General features: G+C 38.1%; 3 protein-coding genes across 6 annotated transcripts; all 3 read left to right on the top strand.

Moving 5' to 3' along the window:
- Positions 1 to 4,114: 4,114 nt before the first annotated feature.
- LOC113776471 (protein EFFECTOR OF TRANSCRIPTION 2-like) lies at positions 4,115 to 7,532 on the top strand. 3 transcript variants are annotated; one of them, XM_027321646.1, is made up of 4 exons: positions 4,115 to 4,302; positions 4,759 to 5,130; positions 5,650 to 6,896; positions 6,996 to 7,532. In XM_027321646.1, exons 1-4 carry the CDS (start codon positions 4,147 to 4,149, stop codon positions 7,153 to 7,155), a joined length of 1,935 nt encoding a protein of 644 aa, XP_027177447.1. In that variant the 5' UTR covers positions 4,115 to 4,146; the 3' UTR covers positions 7,156 to 7,532. The 3 variants fall into 3 exon arrangements, with proteins under 3 accessions (XP_027177447.1, XP_027177446.1, XP_027177445.1); XM_027321645.1 differs by having other exon boundaries at positions 6,981 to 7,532; XM_027321644.1 differs by having other exon boundaries at positions 5,650 to 7,532.
- Positions 7,533 to 9,019: 1,487 nt separating this feature from the next.
- On the top strand, positions 9,020 to 11,407 carry LOC113774226 (serine acetyltransferase 5-like). 2 transcript variants are annotated; one of them, XM_027318782.1, is made up of 3 exons: positions 9,020 to 9,278; positions 9,405 to 9,522; positions 10,547 to 11,407. In XM_027318782.1, the coding sequence occupies exons 1-3, from the start codon at positions 9,115 to 9,117 to the stop codon at positions 11,036 to 11,038; spliced, it is 774 nt and encodes a 257-aa protein (XP_027174583.1). In that variant the 5' UTR covers positions 9,020 to 9,114; the 3' UTR covers positions 11,039 to 11,407. The 2 variants fall into 2 exon arrangements, with proteins under 2 accessions (XP_027174583.1, XP_027174582.1); XM_027318781.1 differs by having other exon boundaries at positions 9,020 to 9,522.
- A 2,811-nt stretch (positions 11,408 to 14,218) lies between these two features.
- LOC113773526 (pentatricopeptide repeat-containing protein At2g15690, mitochondrial-like) lies at positions 14,219 to 15,821 on the top strand. Its single transcript, XM_027318166.1, has one exon. The coding sequence runs from the start codon at positions 14,219 to 14,221 to the stop codon at positions 15,653 to 15,655; it is 1,437 nt and encodes a 478-aa protein (XP_027173967.1). The 3' UTR covers positions 15,656 to 15,821.
- Positions 15,822 to 16,041: the final 220 nt, after the last annotated feature.

Genomic DNA, 16,041 nt, shown 5'->3' with positions numbered 1-16,041 from the left:
AACTAGTTCTCCCTGTGCAAGAAGGCAATCAACAAAAGGATAATAAATGCCACTAATAAATCTCAATAGATAAGAAAAAGTACCAGGTCAAAAAATAAACTAAAATACAGGATTCCGCCTAATGAATTCTGCCCCGTTAAAAATTTGCTTGGTTAGTAGCTCTTTCCATTGGCTCTTCGGACTTTGTTCCTGTTTCCCAGCCAAGGGACCAATATAAACATCAGAGCTGGATAATCTATCAAATCAAATGGCAAAAGAACAAATACTTGGACAACAAATCGAGTAATAGAATAGTCGGAATCAAACAAGTCCGGCCCGACTGAGTTATAGGTTAACCAACTTGAACGACAGTACTTGTTAAGAGGTCGCAATCTTATTGTCCATTTGATTATACCAAAACAATCCTGCATATATATATGGAGGAGTTGAATTTAAATTGAATTGAAAACTAAATTGCATCATTATACATGGAACAAAGTTAGAAATTGAAACAAACAAGAAGTCTAACCGACTTATCTTGTTGACCTGCCAATTTTCTGCGCAACAATGCTAATTCAAAATTTCAAATAACCCCAGAACTTGAGTACAATTTATCATGAGGAAAAAAGCCCTCTCATGGCATCCATGACAACCATTACTACCAACGAGGTTCATGCACAACGGGATGGGACGAAAAGTACAAGAGGGAAGAGGAGAGGTTTGACAACCACCAGCCTTTGGCCTGGTAGTTACCACCAAAGCATTAAAATTTAGTAGGGTGGGAGGCAAGGATTTGCTTAAAAAATCCAGCAGGTGCGTAATGCACCTATCTGATCCGGTGGAGGTTCAATCCTCTCCGAGTTAGAGGTTTGACAGAGGTGAAAACAGGAGAGATGGGGAGAGAACACAAGAAGGAGCAAGAGAGGAATTAAGATGGAATTCCTCTCTTGGAGCAAGAGCAAGAGAGCAACGAGGAATGGGCTGAAAGGTGCCCAATTTACTCGGTAATAGGCATTACCCACTTTTGGGTTTTTTCCATAGTGATGGAGAGATGTTCACAGATATGAAGCAAGTATCATGTAAGGGTTTCAAAAGTTAAAAACCCATAGTGGAGTGGAGGGGGTAAAATTACATACAATGGAATGGAGTCACTGTTACAGATGATCCGTGGTCAGAACAGAACCAACAAGCTTCAGAGACCTTATTGCACTCCCTGCATTCGCAATCAGCATCGTACACAGTATGCCATGCAAGGACACACCGACTCTGCACCCAAAAGGAGGAACAAAAGAGGTCAAGACTCCACGATGCTGCCTTGTCTCTGTTCTATTGGAGGGCCAAGACAGCTGACTTTGATGAGCACAAATAATGCAAGCATAGAAATCACCGAGGCTTAAAAAAGATAAGAGAAGAAAAAAGATACCACCACTCACTATATTTTTCGTCTGGTTATCCGAGGAATCCTGAAAAGATACTTTTGTTGCGAAAAGGGGGTGCTAATGGGTATTATAATTCATGATCATGGATGTCCAGGCAAGAGTAGTGTAATTATCAACTTTATAGTTTTTCGTGTTATTTACGTGTAATATAATATAGAAAGTATTTGCCCAAGTTACAACCACAGAATCAACTTTTACCTTGCTAATCCCTCCGGTGGATTAGCTTCATTAAGTAACTTCTCGAGTTGTTCTGCGCTGCACTGCCCTTGGATGCTAGTCATTCAGGCTTCCTACTTCAAAATTCATCCTCACTTTCTTGCCAGTGAAGCATTTTTGGCTCTGCTGTACATATTATTTTACCACAAGCATGCTGCCAATGCCACGATGGACTCAGTAAATCTAGAGGCCTTAGTTCTTATACCCAGAGAATGAGTTATGTTGGATCATCCCCTTTCTTAGTATAGAGTATAGTGTAGGAGTAGAAATAGATAGTAATAATAGGGAAAAAAAATGGAGGATGAGTTATGGACATTAAAGAAGTCTCCCTTCGTCAGCCGTACTATGTCAAGGGTCGGTTATACTTTCTTTTTTTTTTTTTGCCGTAATAACACATGTCTAGTTTATTCCTTCTCCTAGGAGGGCAGGAGGAGGGCGGGAATCTACTTTATGGGAGGGCTCAACTAAGTTGAGGGAACCTGATGAAAATTGAACCATCATCAGATCAGACGAGTGTACCACACATCAATACAAGCCGGCTACACTTAAAAGTTAGAATCTTGCTTTTGCTCCAGGTGACTTTGATTGACAATAGGTTCCACTTTCCACAAGGCTATTTTGGCTATGCTTGCAGATTATATGCCACGTACTCTAGAATTACTTGGAAATTGGTAACCATTATCTGTTCACGTCTTTGCTCTTTCTAAAAAGGTAAGAGCAGTACTGAGAGTAACTTCTTATCCTCTGCCTAGATAACCTAATCAATCATCTCTCGCAGTTCAGTTGGCAGCCACCATTAACATATGAATTTGGAATAATGCGGTTTGAATTTTAATTTGTGGATTCGGATTACCTTTGCACTAATTTCACATCTTTGTGAAAAATGTTTATAAATTATTTGTGACAGTTAACAATTGATAAAATAGTACATGCATGGTTCAAAACGCTCGTGACTGACAATTATTCTCACTACTTGTGATTTCTTTATTATCAATCAGGACCCAATAAATAAATGAATAAATATTAAGGGATTAGAAAAAAAAAATGGAAAAGAAAAAGAAAACTACAATCAATAATGCTCTGACAATACTGACTTGCGACTACAAAATATGGACCCATGTCTGATAACCTCGCGTGACCAAAAACAGTACAATAAACTTTTGGCTACACCATTTTTCTTAGGGTTGAAGCAAGCTTGTGATTGGATAGCGATTTATTTACATCATAAATATAATTTTTGACATACTTTTTATTTTTTAATTATTTTTTATCTTATGTATATTATATTATAAAAAATATTATAATAATTATTTTAAATAATCTCCTGTCCAAACACACACATATAAATATATATATGTCACATACATCACATTATCAATCAACTTGGCCTTAGAAACCAATCTAACTAATGATTCACGTTTATACCACACTTATAATCAAGTTGACCAAAATATCCATACCATTTATGGGGATTGGTAGAAACTTTTTCAACAGAAAAAATTAGGCTTTAATTTTTTTTTTGTTAAAAATAGATGGTGCTAATTTGCATTTGAATTTTACGTTGTTGTGAATGATCTTAAAATTTTTGACATTTTGTCATTCACTTCGATGCCACCTATTTTTTTCCTCTTATTTAGTGGAGAGAATGTTTTTATTTCTTTTTCATGTAAGAGAAAATGAGAGATTTTTTTTTTTTAATTGTGTTAAGAAAATATTTTTATCTTTTTGGCACGTTGCACTTCAAAGTTGATCGCAGTATACTTTTAAAAAATACTAGTAGATCAATGATTAGAATGACGGTATCAAACAATTTAAATTAATTTCTTAAATATTTCTTGTTGTATGAAAGACAATTTTTTGTATCAAAAAAAGTATTTATTAAACTCTCATGGGCTTTATTGTCATCTTAATGCTAGGCGCATGGATTTAGCCCACCCTAGAAAATTGTGCAAGTACAACAATAGGATATAAGAATTTCATTTTTTAGTTTGGTCACCAGCGTAACTATCCAACCATATGTTATTTTCACACCCAAATTAAATGTCGCATGAACAGAGTAGCAGCCCAAAAATAATACAATACAACACCGCAGCCACCAAAGTGGTAGACAGGACAGGACAGGACAGGAGTCTATCTAGTTAATCTTTTAAAGACAAAATGATCAGTCCTCCTTTTCTGACCTTTTGATCTCTTAAACTCCCTTTATGTGTCCTAGCCCACCACATATTCAAAGCATAGCAGCTTAATTTTAATCGGATTTTTTTTTTTTGACGATCAACTTTATATAATTGTAAAGAATTAAAAATTTTTAATTTACATAAAGAAGAAGAAGAAGAAGAAGATAATTTGCAAATATGCGAGGACCATTTGTGCAACTCTCGGCGTGACTGCGGGCAAGCTAGTAATTTCACACTAAACATGACCGCGCTTTATATAAAGGAAGGAAGTCAAGGAACTACTCCGCTGTGAAGCAGCAACGGTCCGCTGGCTCAGGCTCAGTGACAGTGGGAGAATGGAGAGTGGAGAGCGAGCTCCTCCATCTATCACTCTATCAGTGGAAGCTATGGAGAAATCTGTGACCGCCCTCGCTACAATCAGCAGCAGCAACAGGCTAAAGAGAGAAGATTGCAGGCGTACCAAGCATGACTCTGCTTTCTCACCGTGGAAGGTCAGCAACGCCCTTCTTCCTTCTCTCCTTACGTGACTGCTTGGACATCATCGTTCTCAATTTAAGTCTTTGATTTATACTCTCTATTCTTGGAGCGCTCTTGCTAGAAATTTTGTTAAGGATTTATGCTTTTATGCTACAAGGACTTCAGCCCAGAAATTAAATTGATGCCGTAGAGTAGTATTCCCACAGAAATTGCTTTAACTCTTCGATGATTGATGTTAATATGAGAATATGTTTGATCATTGATCTTAAAGAAACAAAGAATATCATATGCATTGTGTACTGGATTCATCCTTTATAATAGCTGCCAATTGTATCAACTGAGGAGTCTGGGATCATTTTAACCAAGAATTTGTGGTCTGCCGTTGATTGTCAGACGTGGATTTATAATTGGCTTATGCTTTTTAAGTTTAATATTGAATGCATGATGGGTTCTATGTGATTTATGTCCAGGTTCTAATTGGACCCTCTGATTGGGAAGACCATTCAAATGGGAAGGAAGGGGCTGAAAGATACAGGACGCAGAACCTCCCAAATTGCACTTCCTGTACTGGAGTTTATGAGCTTGGCACAGCTGTATGGCGTAGTAAATCTCGGCGAGATGCTGGCAAACTTGATCCGGACTTTATAATTCCTGTTTACCTTGGAAAATCTGACAACGTTAGGAATAGACTACAGCAGTATGGGCGCGAAGGGGCTCATTTGGAGAATGGCAGCTCCAACACTAAGTTGAATGGTTGCAACGGAAGGTTGGCTCAAACGGGATCTGGATTGTTCAAGGACATATTTTCTGAAGGGTTCTCCATTGTCTACAGATGGGCTCCTGTGAGTTTTTTTTTTTTTTTTTTTTAAATAGTCATTTAATTGCTTATGTAGTCAGTTTAAAATTTCTCTGCTTTAGAAACTAACCAACAAAAGATAATAGAAATGATTGGGTCACTCCATTCACTATTTGGATAATGAATGACCCTAGTAACTTAAAGAAACAGGCAAGGCAAAGGAAAGGTACGTGATCTCGTGAATTACTTCAGAATAAATTCAGAAATTTTATTTAAGAACCACAGCATTTTGTGATTCGTTTGAAAAACCCTCTTTCTTTCTCTACCAAGTCAATAATGTTGGATCATTAACATGGTTAAAACAAACCTTTTGAAGTTCAGATGCAGCATGTTACTCTTTCAACGACTAAGTTAATATTGAGGAGTTCTCGTAGTGATTTACTTGAACCTTTGTTTAACATCGATTTAGTTCTTTCTCTCTTCAAAAGTGTACATCTGCTCATGTGACATAAACATTTTCTGGATCCCGATGAGAAATTTTTACCTGTGTTTTGGTTTTGAACAGATGAAGAGTACAAGGGATGCTGATAAAACTGAATCTGATCTGCTTGGCAAGTTTGATTACGCATGGAATAAGGGAAGTAATGGTCCTCGCCGACACAATGATATACTCAAAATGCTTGATCGCATCTCTAAAACTTCTCCCTTTATGGCAAAGCTACAGGTTTTATCTCAAAAGAAGAAGGGAATAAAAATCAAAGCTTACAAACCACCTTTTGTGGAGAATGGATTGGACTTTTACACTAGCTTGGAAACTAATGGCCTCCTCGCTCAAATTTTCAAATTTGGACGATCACAGCCAAGATTGATTGTCAGATCTGTTATCAACGAAAATTACATTAGCATCTGTGGTGTCGCTTTAGGTCATGGAGTCGTCTGTAAAAGGGCACCAGCTGAAGGGAACAAAAGGTGTTCAGAGCATAAAGGCATGAAAGTAAATGGTTTCACATCTAAGTTACTTAAAGATGGAAAATCAACTTTGGTTGCAAATGAGTATCCTATAAACAAGACATTCACCCCACCTTGTGGAGTCATTTTGGATGATGGCTCTTGCTGTACAAGCAAACCAGTCCAAGGAAACAAGAGATGCCTGGAGCATAAGGGAAGGAAAATCAATAATTTCCCTCAGCTAGTAAATGATAAGAAAGCAAATTATGTGTACGGTCCAGTTCTGGACTATAATACATCCCTCAGTAAAGCTGGCCACACTGATTCTAGCTCAACTATATGTGGAGTGGACCTAGACGATGGGACTTTTTGCACCAGGCAACCTCCGGCGGCTAGAAAGAGGTGCGAGGAGCACAAGGGCAAGAGGATCAAAGAGACCATTAGTATTTCCCATAGAGATGAAATCCCCAGCTCGTTTATACATTCAGGTCCCAAAATTGGGATACAGGAGAGCCAGAATCATTCACTTATTCCTTCAGTTTTTTGTGATATAACTTCTCCAGCATGTGGGGCAGCAACACATGATGGTTCATTCTGCAGTAGAAAACCTACAGAAGGAAATAAAAGATGCTGGCAGCATAAAGGCATGAGAGTTGATGCAAGTCCAACAAGTAGCTCTTGTAATAACTCAAGGCGAAGTAGTACTTCTCTTCAGTATGCCTCTGAGGACTTTACATCAACTTGTGGGGCAGCATTACAGAATGGTTCACATTGTAGCAGGAAACCTACTAACGGGAATAAAAGATGTTCGCAGCACAAAGGCAGGAGGGCTGATTTAAGTCCCAGAAATAGTAATGACTTCAGGTATTATGCTAACTCTTTCAGTTATGCATCTCATGGTTCCGCATATGAAACTTTTTCATCAACTTGTGGTGCACCCACGCTCAGTGGTTCTTATTGCAGAAGGTCAACAGCTGGCGGTAGATGTTGGCAGCACGAAGGTTATGCCTCTTATGGTTCTGCATATGGAAATTTTTCATCAACTTGTGGTGCACCCACGCGCAGTGGTTCTTACTGCAGAAGGTCAACAGCTGGTGGTAGATGTTGGCAGCACGGAGGCTAGCGGACCTAAGTTCAGAAACAAGTGCTGTATGATAATAGAAGTATTGTGTCTTTTTCATCCCGATGAAATGCTGAATATTAGTGTCTTATGACACTTCATGCATATTCTGCATCCTGAAAAATGTTAAGGAGAGCAGAACCTGCATTGTTCAAGTGTTTGTATAATATAGACGTAGTGTAACTTGCATCTGTCCATATAAAATAACGATCATAGCATCTTAGCTAGAGTGGGAGTGGTAAATCCCTTGTTGATCTGTTGATTGGCCTAACCAGCCTGCTTAGCATCGCTTTGTAGCTTTTAGATTTGTTTGTCTAAAGAAAAATGGCTTTGTAGCTCTGCTAACGTTGGAATATCTGTTCTTCTTGCATCAGCCAGAATGCTCTAACCATTTACTCGTGTCAGTTGATAATGAACATCAGACTCTTACCTGTTAGCTAAAGAAAAAAAGGTACAGGATCTCATTGTCTTTGTTCCTTCTTTTGATCGATAGCGACTGTGGTGTTACCAAAACTGTACCTTTTGTCCATGCCCACTGAATTAACATTCCTTTGATGCACATCCTCTTTGCTAATTTAAATAATCCATAGGACCATAGCCATACTAGGAGGGATTCCAGTTCTTCAACACACAAGACTCCAATGGACCGACCAACAGCATAAAATACTTGCAACTCTTCTAGAAGGTTGAACAATTTTTCATGCGACAGAAGCATCTAAAACCAAATAAATGTATACCAAATGAAGCACTCTGGTATAATTTAGGCTTCATGGCTGTTCCATTATGAATGTTTACTGCAACAATTAAGATCAGAATGCTTGTAACATTCTGCAGATTTACGACATATCAGCTTGCTTGCCAACTGGGGTCAATCCTGCTACTACCACCAAATGACAATGGAGCTTCATCATAACAAAATCCAAGCCTTGGCAGTACAAGCGGCTTCAGAATCTCAGTAAACATCAATTGCCTGCAAGCAAATCTGCAGCTCAAACTATTTCTGCCTCAATCTCTATTCCAACTTCAACTCAAGCTTATCCCGCTCCCAAAAAACACAGCACAGAGCCAGCTAAGAGCAGTACAAAGTGAAAGGAACCTGCAAGCAGCAACAATCCGCCAAAGCATGCAAAACTGGGGTGAATGCTCCCTTCGTCACCAGCTTCAAAAGCCTGCCTACTGTCATGACCAACCTTTGTAGACCAAAGAATGCAAGTAGCAGAGAGAGACCTCCCTCTTTTTGTCAAGGCTATCAGCTGCTACAAACACGCTACCAGCCTACTTAGAAGTCTCTACTAGAAATCATAAAACTCCATCAATGCAAGCAATTAGTGTAATTAAAAAAACATCTGTGGAAAGACTCTTATGTACGTGTAAATATAACATTTTACTGCTAGTCCGGACAATCTCTTCTTCTATTTCTTCCTTTTAACGTATTCAACTGCAGCAATATCCGGGCACATATCAATTGCCATATCCGGGCAACCTGGCGCTGCCCAAATCAACTAAGCAATAGTCTTTGTATTAGTAAAACTTATACAGTTGGACGGAAGTGAACAAAACCTTAACTGGCCAAATCTACATAAAATAACTGGTGAATTTTGGCCCGCATGCCATAGTTGATTTGTCGTTAGTTAACTCTGCCCCTAATCTAATCCTTCAGAGGCGCCGCCAAATCCCATCATTGGAGGTGATCTTTATGTCCGATTTAAGCACAACTCAAGGTCAAAAGCAATTCCACGTGGCACTCCCGTAAACGTCAGCCCTCTAATCTAGTAGTAGCATTACGTACGCACACAGAAATAGAGGTGCAGATATCTTCACCCACAGAAATAGAAGTAGAAATAGAGAGTTGCTCCTCTGCCGATATGATATCTACTTTATATACCGACTTAAAAAAAAAGGGGGGGACAGGGAGAAACAAACAGAAAAAGAAAGAAGAAGAGAAACGACGCCGCCACCCTAATGCCCGGGGAAGAACTGCGTTCCGGTTCTTCACCAACACAAACCCAGCAGATGCTGTCGCCCATAGACTTAGCAAACGACGGCGGCGAAGCCTGGGTGTGGATCCAGATCAAAGCCGAGGCTCGGCGCGATGCTGAAACCGAACCGGCTTTGGCCAGCTACTTGTACTCCACAATTCTTTCTCACCCGTCTTTAGAACGTTCTTTATCCTTCCACTTGGGAAATAAGCTCTGTTCTTCCACTCTTCTCTCCACTCTCCTCTATGACCTCTTCCTTAATTCCTTCTCCAGAGACCCTAATCTCCGGTCAGCCACCGTCGCTGACCTCATCGCTGCCCGCTACAGGGACCCTGCTTGCGTCTCCTTCTCTCATTGCCTCCTTAACTATAAAGGGTTCCTCGCTTGCCAGGTGAATTTTTTTTTATTCTTTGGCAATTTTGTTACGTATCTTTTGTTACAGCTAGAGCTCTTCAAAAGGATCCAAGTTTTAGCTTTATTCATTTTTAGATATATATATATTAATTGATGGGAAAAGCTCCGTTGGCTTCTCCAAAACATAGCCTATAGCTGATGGAATTAGAATGAGTTACTTCACATGATTTTTTATTTTTTTTTTATTTTTTTATAAATCTTCATTCAGCTTACTTGATTCTGTGTTTGAGTAATAATTGGTACGAGCGTTCTTGATGTACCTCATTTCAAGTTCAATTCCATGTCTGGAGGAAGTTTGCGCAGCTCAGCAAACGCCAACCCCGATGTGTAAAATAGATCTTGCTCCTCCTGTATCAAGTATGTGACTAGGAAAAGACAGACATCTTAAAGTTGTGAGAACATTTTAAAGCTAATTTTAGCCTCTCAATTAAGTTGATTTGTTCGTTTGTTGGAAAAAACAAAAAAAAAAATTAAGTTGATTTGTTGCCCTGCCGAATTCTTTTGTGTAGATTTATAAAGTAATGTAAAATGAGTAACATGGTGAATCAATGTTAGGTTGCGAATATGTTATTCGATTTGGAAAGGCAGCGAGATATGTTAGTGTTTTCCGTAGGAATGATGGATGTTGTGGGAAGTTTTGAGCTTCGAGGCTTTCTGTCCTGAGTACAATAAACAACATAAACTTGCATGGCTATTTGCATTTTGCGTAAACTTGGTACCTGATGGTGGAGCTTAAAGTGATCCTGAGGATTGGTATTTCACTCGTCAGAGGAGCTCATAGTGCTTCTGGAGAAATGAGGTTGCACTAGGATTTTCACGAGTACATGTATGTCATGTTATGGTATGTAGCCGTGATTGATGTCAGTATTTAACACGTAACGTTTCATTATCAGGAAATGAACTTGTTAAATCAGAATTGCCATTCTTTGAGGTTAGAAGATTCCTTCCTTAATGATTTTGTTGATTTATGTATAATGAAGAATAAATTGTTTGTGTGTCAGGCCCACCGAATAGCTCACAAGCTCTGGACTGAATCTCGAAGGCCACTTGCTCTGGCTCTCCAATCCCGAATTTCTGATGTCTTTGCTGTTGACATTCACCCGGCAGCTGAAATTGGCAAAGGCATCCTTTTTGACCATGCAACCGGAGTGGTAGTTGGTGAGACAGCAGTGATTGGGAACAATGTGTCAATTCTTCACCATGTAACCCTAGGGGGCACCGGCAAGGCTGGTGGCGATCGCCATCCGAAGATTGGAGATGGAGTTCTCATTGGTGCTGGAGCAACAATATTAGGCAATGTGAAGATTGGAAAGGGAGCCAAAATTGGTGCTGGGTCTGTAGTCTTGATAGACGTGCCACCGAAGACGACGGTGGTTGGGAACCCAGCAAGGCTGGTGGGAGGGAAGGATCAGCCAAGAAGGCATGATGAAGTGCCTGGGGAGTCCATGGATCATACTTCATTTATTTCTGAATGGTCTGATTATGTCATTTGATGCCCGTGTTATTGTAACATAGCATCCAAAACATTGAGTTTTTCTGTATCTTGAAGATGGTGTTACCATCTGTTTATAGGAGTATTCCTACAGTTTTCTGAGATGTACTAGATGAAGCTAGTAGGCTGAAGTGATAGTCTGGTAGAGTCCTAAATAGGTAACCACATGTATCTTTAGACGATATGCATGTCTTGGTGCAAGACTTTGATCCCATGAAGGTCTTTAGGGCATTTGAGCAGGACATCTTATCAAATTTTGGCCCTCTGTAATAAGGTGAACTCATTGATCAGCTTTCTCGGCTTTGTAATCTGTAAACACCAAGAAGTTGACAGAAGAAAATGATATATGAGTTTGATGCATTAAAAGCGAGAGCAAGGTTGAATCGTGCGGTGAAGTCACTTCCCTCTAGCCATATGCTAGATTTTCAACTGCTAAATTCAGGGGACCAGTTTACTGCTGGATTCTCAACAGCAAATTCAGGGTACAAAGAACGCGATCTGAATCTAAAGGTCCATGGAAAACGACGCCGTTAAAGCAGATATTTTGTTCAAATGATCAGTTTTATGTCTTCAACTAGCCTTTTAATCCTACAAGTTCTACCACTGCCCCCATTGAAGCAAGATTTCTTTATAACCAAACTTACTAAATTGTTGACTAATCAGATGCCCCAAAGAGCTCAAGGCACTGACCTTATGAGCAAAACCACACGAGGGAGAAACGAATTCAAGCTTGTTAGGTGTCTTCAACAAAGTCCCCATCTTTTTCCAGTTGGGTACACTTTATTTCAAGTAAATTTAAAAGGGTCTTCACAATTCTTGAAAACACAGTCTCAAGAATTTCCCAAGTCTTCTACTATAAAAGAAATCAAAAATTTCAAAGCCAAATATTGCACAAAGTCAAATGGTTGCAAGTAAAATCATGTAAACAGTAGAAACCACCACAAATAACTGAGAGAATCCTGAAAGAAAGGGCTCTTTGCAAACTGGACAATTCAACCAAAGGGAAGGAGAATATGAATAGTTACAAAAAAAACAAAGATTCAGTAATAAGTTTCTTTTTTGTTTCTTTGATTTGCTACTGCAACAGATGATGAGGCCTGCTTGCCTGCTTTGTGGTGGACGATATCTTTACATATCCTAAAAATTATTGATTTCTTTACATTTCTACTTTTTACTTCATGGACTTCGGAATAGGGAGGAAAAGTGTTTTACTATTGCCATTATTGTAGTATCTGTTTTAGAGTGGATACAAAAGATTTTGCTCGAATTGATAGAAATAGGAGTATGGATTTTGCACCACATCATGAATTGGAAATGGTTTACAATTTTTTTAAAAAAGAAAGTGGAATTGCCTATTTTCAAAAAAAAAAAAAGGGAAGGAGTGACAGAAACATGGGTTAGATGAAGAAAATGGTTGGAAAGCAATCTAGTTCGATTTACAGAGAAAACTGAAAAGATTCCCTTCAAATTGTGCCTTGTTTTTACTTTATTTTTCTATTTGCTTACTAGTATTTACTAAAAACCAAAAAAATAGAGCAAGTTTAGAAAGAAAGCCAGATAAACCATTTTAAGAAAAAAATGCCTCAAACATAAAAACCATGAAATTATGATAAAGAATAAGGAGAAACACTACTGAGAATTGAATAAATTGTCAATATACCAACCTCTTCTCCCATTGGGCTACGTGCAATTAATTGAGCACCATATTTTTAGCTACACGGGATCGCAACGAAAGGCAGTTGGGCTGACTGGGATACTGGGCTAGAGTCCTGTGGAGCGGGCCAATTTGGATCTGATTACAGATTTTTTTTTGTACCTTATTTTCAATTAGTAAAAGAATGAAATTTTTCCGATAAGATTACATATAACCCACTTTTTTTTAATGTATTCTTTTTTTAAATTATTTTGGAATCAAATAAACAATCACATTTTTTTATTTTACTCATTCTTTTTTTACGGTTTGTATAGAGAAAACAGACAATTATGTTGTAGAGAAAATCTTGATCTAATAGCTAAGAATGAGATCCCAACAATAAAAAGTTTTGCATCCAAATCCTCCACCCCCTTCCTACTTTTTTAAATCCTATCCCTCCCTATTAGGGAAAAAAATATTAACTATGTTGCTTTTACATTAAATGAATAATCACTATTCTTCTTATTCATTTTTTGTGGGTATTTATCTCTTTGTTTTTTCATTAAAATATTAGGAAATCACGTTTGTTTAAATCATCTTTTTTTTTTTTTGGTTTAAAGCAGAGGCGCGTTTATAAATTAATCAACTATTTTGCACAATCACGCAATGATAACGATGTTCACAACTACTAGTATTTAGCCTGTGCATTAACATGGAATATTTTTTTATCATGACCAGTTATGAATTGATGCCAGGCATAAATGAGGGAAATGGGTGTAAATAAGAAGTTTCGAATTTCAATTCTCTTACTTATACTTAGAAAAAAAAAGGGGGGAAAAAAGCATAAAAAAATTTATCAACAATGTTTTTTTTTTTTTACATACTATTCATATTTATATTAGAAAACTATTATATTCCAAACATTTAACTACTATGTTAGTCTTTGAAAACTTTTATATGTAAATTTATCACAATGTGATAATATTTACTAAACAGTATAATGCATAATAAATAATTTATCAACAATGTTTTTTTACATATTATTCATATTTATCAGAAAACTATTGTAGTCCAAACATTTAACAACTATATCAGTCTTTGAAAACTTTTATACATAAATTTATCACAATGTGATAATATTCACTAAATAGTGTAACGCATAAAAAAATAATAGGTATTCTTTGAGATAATATTTAAATTTTCTCATGAATATGATTATACATCTACTCATATTCATTTTCAGTTCAAGACAAAAAATAAGAAAAGCAATAGTCGACTTTTACATAAATGATTTATTACTTTCTATCAAAGTTAATAAATTTATCAATATAACAATTAAAGTCACACTAAACAGAGTTATCGTATATAAATAAAAAAATTAAATCCAAAAAGAATAATACTATGAACTTATTAAAAGAGAGAAAATTTTAAAATTAATTGGATGAGAATTAGATGCAAAAATAAATAAAATCCAAATATTCATTGACCGATTAATTACTCTGAAAGGAAATTATATATATATCAATTAGTTATCCGTTCTCTCCATCAATGGCTTCCCTCTCTGCCATCCACACATCAAGCAACTCTTTTCCTTCTCCTAGCCGCTTGAACCTTTCCCTTCCGCCACCCCCGTCTCATCTCCCTCTCAAAGACTCCACTTACAGAACCTCCCCGCTAAAAACTCTCTGCACTTCTACCGCCCCAAAGCGCCCCACTAAACCCAGACACAGACCTCATCACAGCCCACATCCCCAATCATCCCAACTCCTCAAAAACAACTACCAGAGGACCACTACCAATGTAAATGAAACCAGCCCATCAACTCAAAACTATCAGACCCCTCCACCATCAGATGCTGATTTAATGTCATTATGTAATGAAGGCAACATTGAAGAAGCTATTGACTGCATTAAGCAAGGTGCCGAGGCGAATTATTTTGTTTTCGAGGCTTTGATCAGTTCTTGCGGTAGTTCTGAGTCACTTGAGCTTGGTAAAAAAGTACATGAGCTTATGATGAAGTCACCGTTTAGAAGAAACGTTGAGTTGAATATTAAGCTGGTGGAGATGTACGTGAAATGTGGGAACATGAACGGCGCCCGCAAAGTGTTTGATAGATTGGGCGATAGAAGTTTGGAATTATGGCATCTGATGATCAATGGCTATGCCAAAACTGGGGAGGGGAATAATGGGTTGCTTTTGTTTGAAAGAATGAGGAATATTGGAGCATTGGAACCTAATGCGGAGACGTTTCTAGCTGTTTTATCAGCTTGTGCTTGTGAAGGAGCAGTGAGAGAAGGCTGCTTTTATTTTGAGATGATGCAAAATGAATATAGAATTCTGCCAGGATTTGAGCATTACTTGGGTGTTATTGATGTTTTGGGTCAAGCTGGACACTTGGTTGAAGCTTTGGAGTTCATTGAGGATATGCCTTTTGAGCCGACCATTGAAGTTTGGGAAGCTGTTTTGAGTTTCGCCAGAGTACATGGAGATATTGACCTTGAGGATCGAGCTGAGGAGCTATTGGTCGAGCTTGATTCCTCCAAAGCTACAGCTGATAAAGTGCCTACTCCATTGGCAAAGAGAAATTGCGAGTTCAATAAGCTTGAGGGCAAGATCAAAGTTAGTGAGTTAAGGAGCACCAGTCTATACGGGGAAGGTGCAAATGAGAAATTCAAAGGGTTGAATGGGCAGATGAGGGATGCAGGGTACGTGCCAGATACACGGTATGTGCTTCATGACATTGATGAGGAGGCCAAGGAGCAGGCTCTGATGTATCACAGTGAACGTTTGGCTATTGCATACGGTTTGATTAGTACTCCAGCAAGGACAACTCTTAGGATCATTAAGAATCTCAGGATATGTGGGGATTGTCATAATGCAATAAAGATCATGTCGAAGATTGTTGGCAGAGAGCTGATTGTTAGGGATAATAAGCGGTTTCATCATTTCAGAGATGGTAAATGTTCTTGCGGGGATTATTGGTGAATCAAATATCCCTAAACACGCTCAAACTCGCTAGTAGCATATTTAGCATGCTCAAACATTACAGATTTAGAAGTTCTGAAGCCAATGTTCAGAATCCAGATTATGTACACTGAAACCTGTGAAATTCAACTATTTTTGATCTGGAAAGAAGATTATTTTACCGGAAGGTTATGTGTTTCAGCATGTTTCTTTTTTCTCATTGGATCAACCAGCATGCAGTTGAAGTAGTCAAGGTCCAATTATTGGACATATTGTTGCCTGAGAGGATTGAAAACTTTGATTGAAGCAGGTGATGACAGACAAACTGATAAATTTGCCTCGAGGAACATTACTGAAGGGCAAGACTGATATTCTCACGAGTTCAGTGCCAAAGAGGCAGTTCTAAA

The sequence above is a fragment of the Coffea eugenioides genome, chromosome 6 (assembly GCF_003713205.1).
Source record: "Coffea eugenioides isolate CCC68of chromosome 6, Ceug_1.0, whole genome shotgun sequence".
Taxonomy (NCBI): Eukaryota; Viridiplantae; Streptophyta; class Magnoliopsida; order Gentianales; family Rubiaceae; genus Coffea; species Coffea eugenioides.
Note: the sequence above shows the minus strand (reverse complement) of the source record. Positions and strands in the feature narration are given on the sequence as shown.

Coding starts and splice junctions, on each gene's coding strand:
- LOC113776471 (XM_027321644.1), top strand. CDS start 4,147: ATGGAGAGTGGAGAGCGAGCTCCTCCATCTATCACTCTATCAGTGGAA. Junction 4,303..4,758: donor CTGCTTTCTCACCGTGGAAG/GTCAGCAACGCC, acceptor ATTTATGTCCAG/GTTCTAATTGGACCCTCTGA. Junction 5,131..5,649: donor TTGTCTACAGATGGGCTCCT/GTGAGTTTTTTT, acceptor GGTTTTGAACAG/ATGAAGAGTACAAGGGATGC.
- LOC113774226 (XM_027318781.1), top strand. CDS start 9,115: ATGCCCGGGGAAGAACTGCGTTCCGGTTCTTCACCAACACAAACCCAG. Junction 9,523..10,546: donor AAGGGTTCCTCGCTTGCCAG/GTGAATTTTTTT, acceptor TTTGTGTGTCAG/GCCCACCGAATAGCTCACAA.
- LOC113773526 (XM_027318166.1), top strand. CDS start 14,219: ATGGCTTCCCTCTCTGCCATCCACACATCAAGCAACTCTTTTCCTTCT.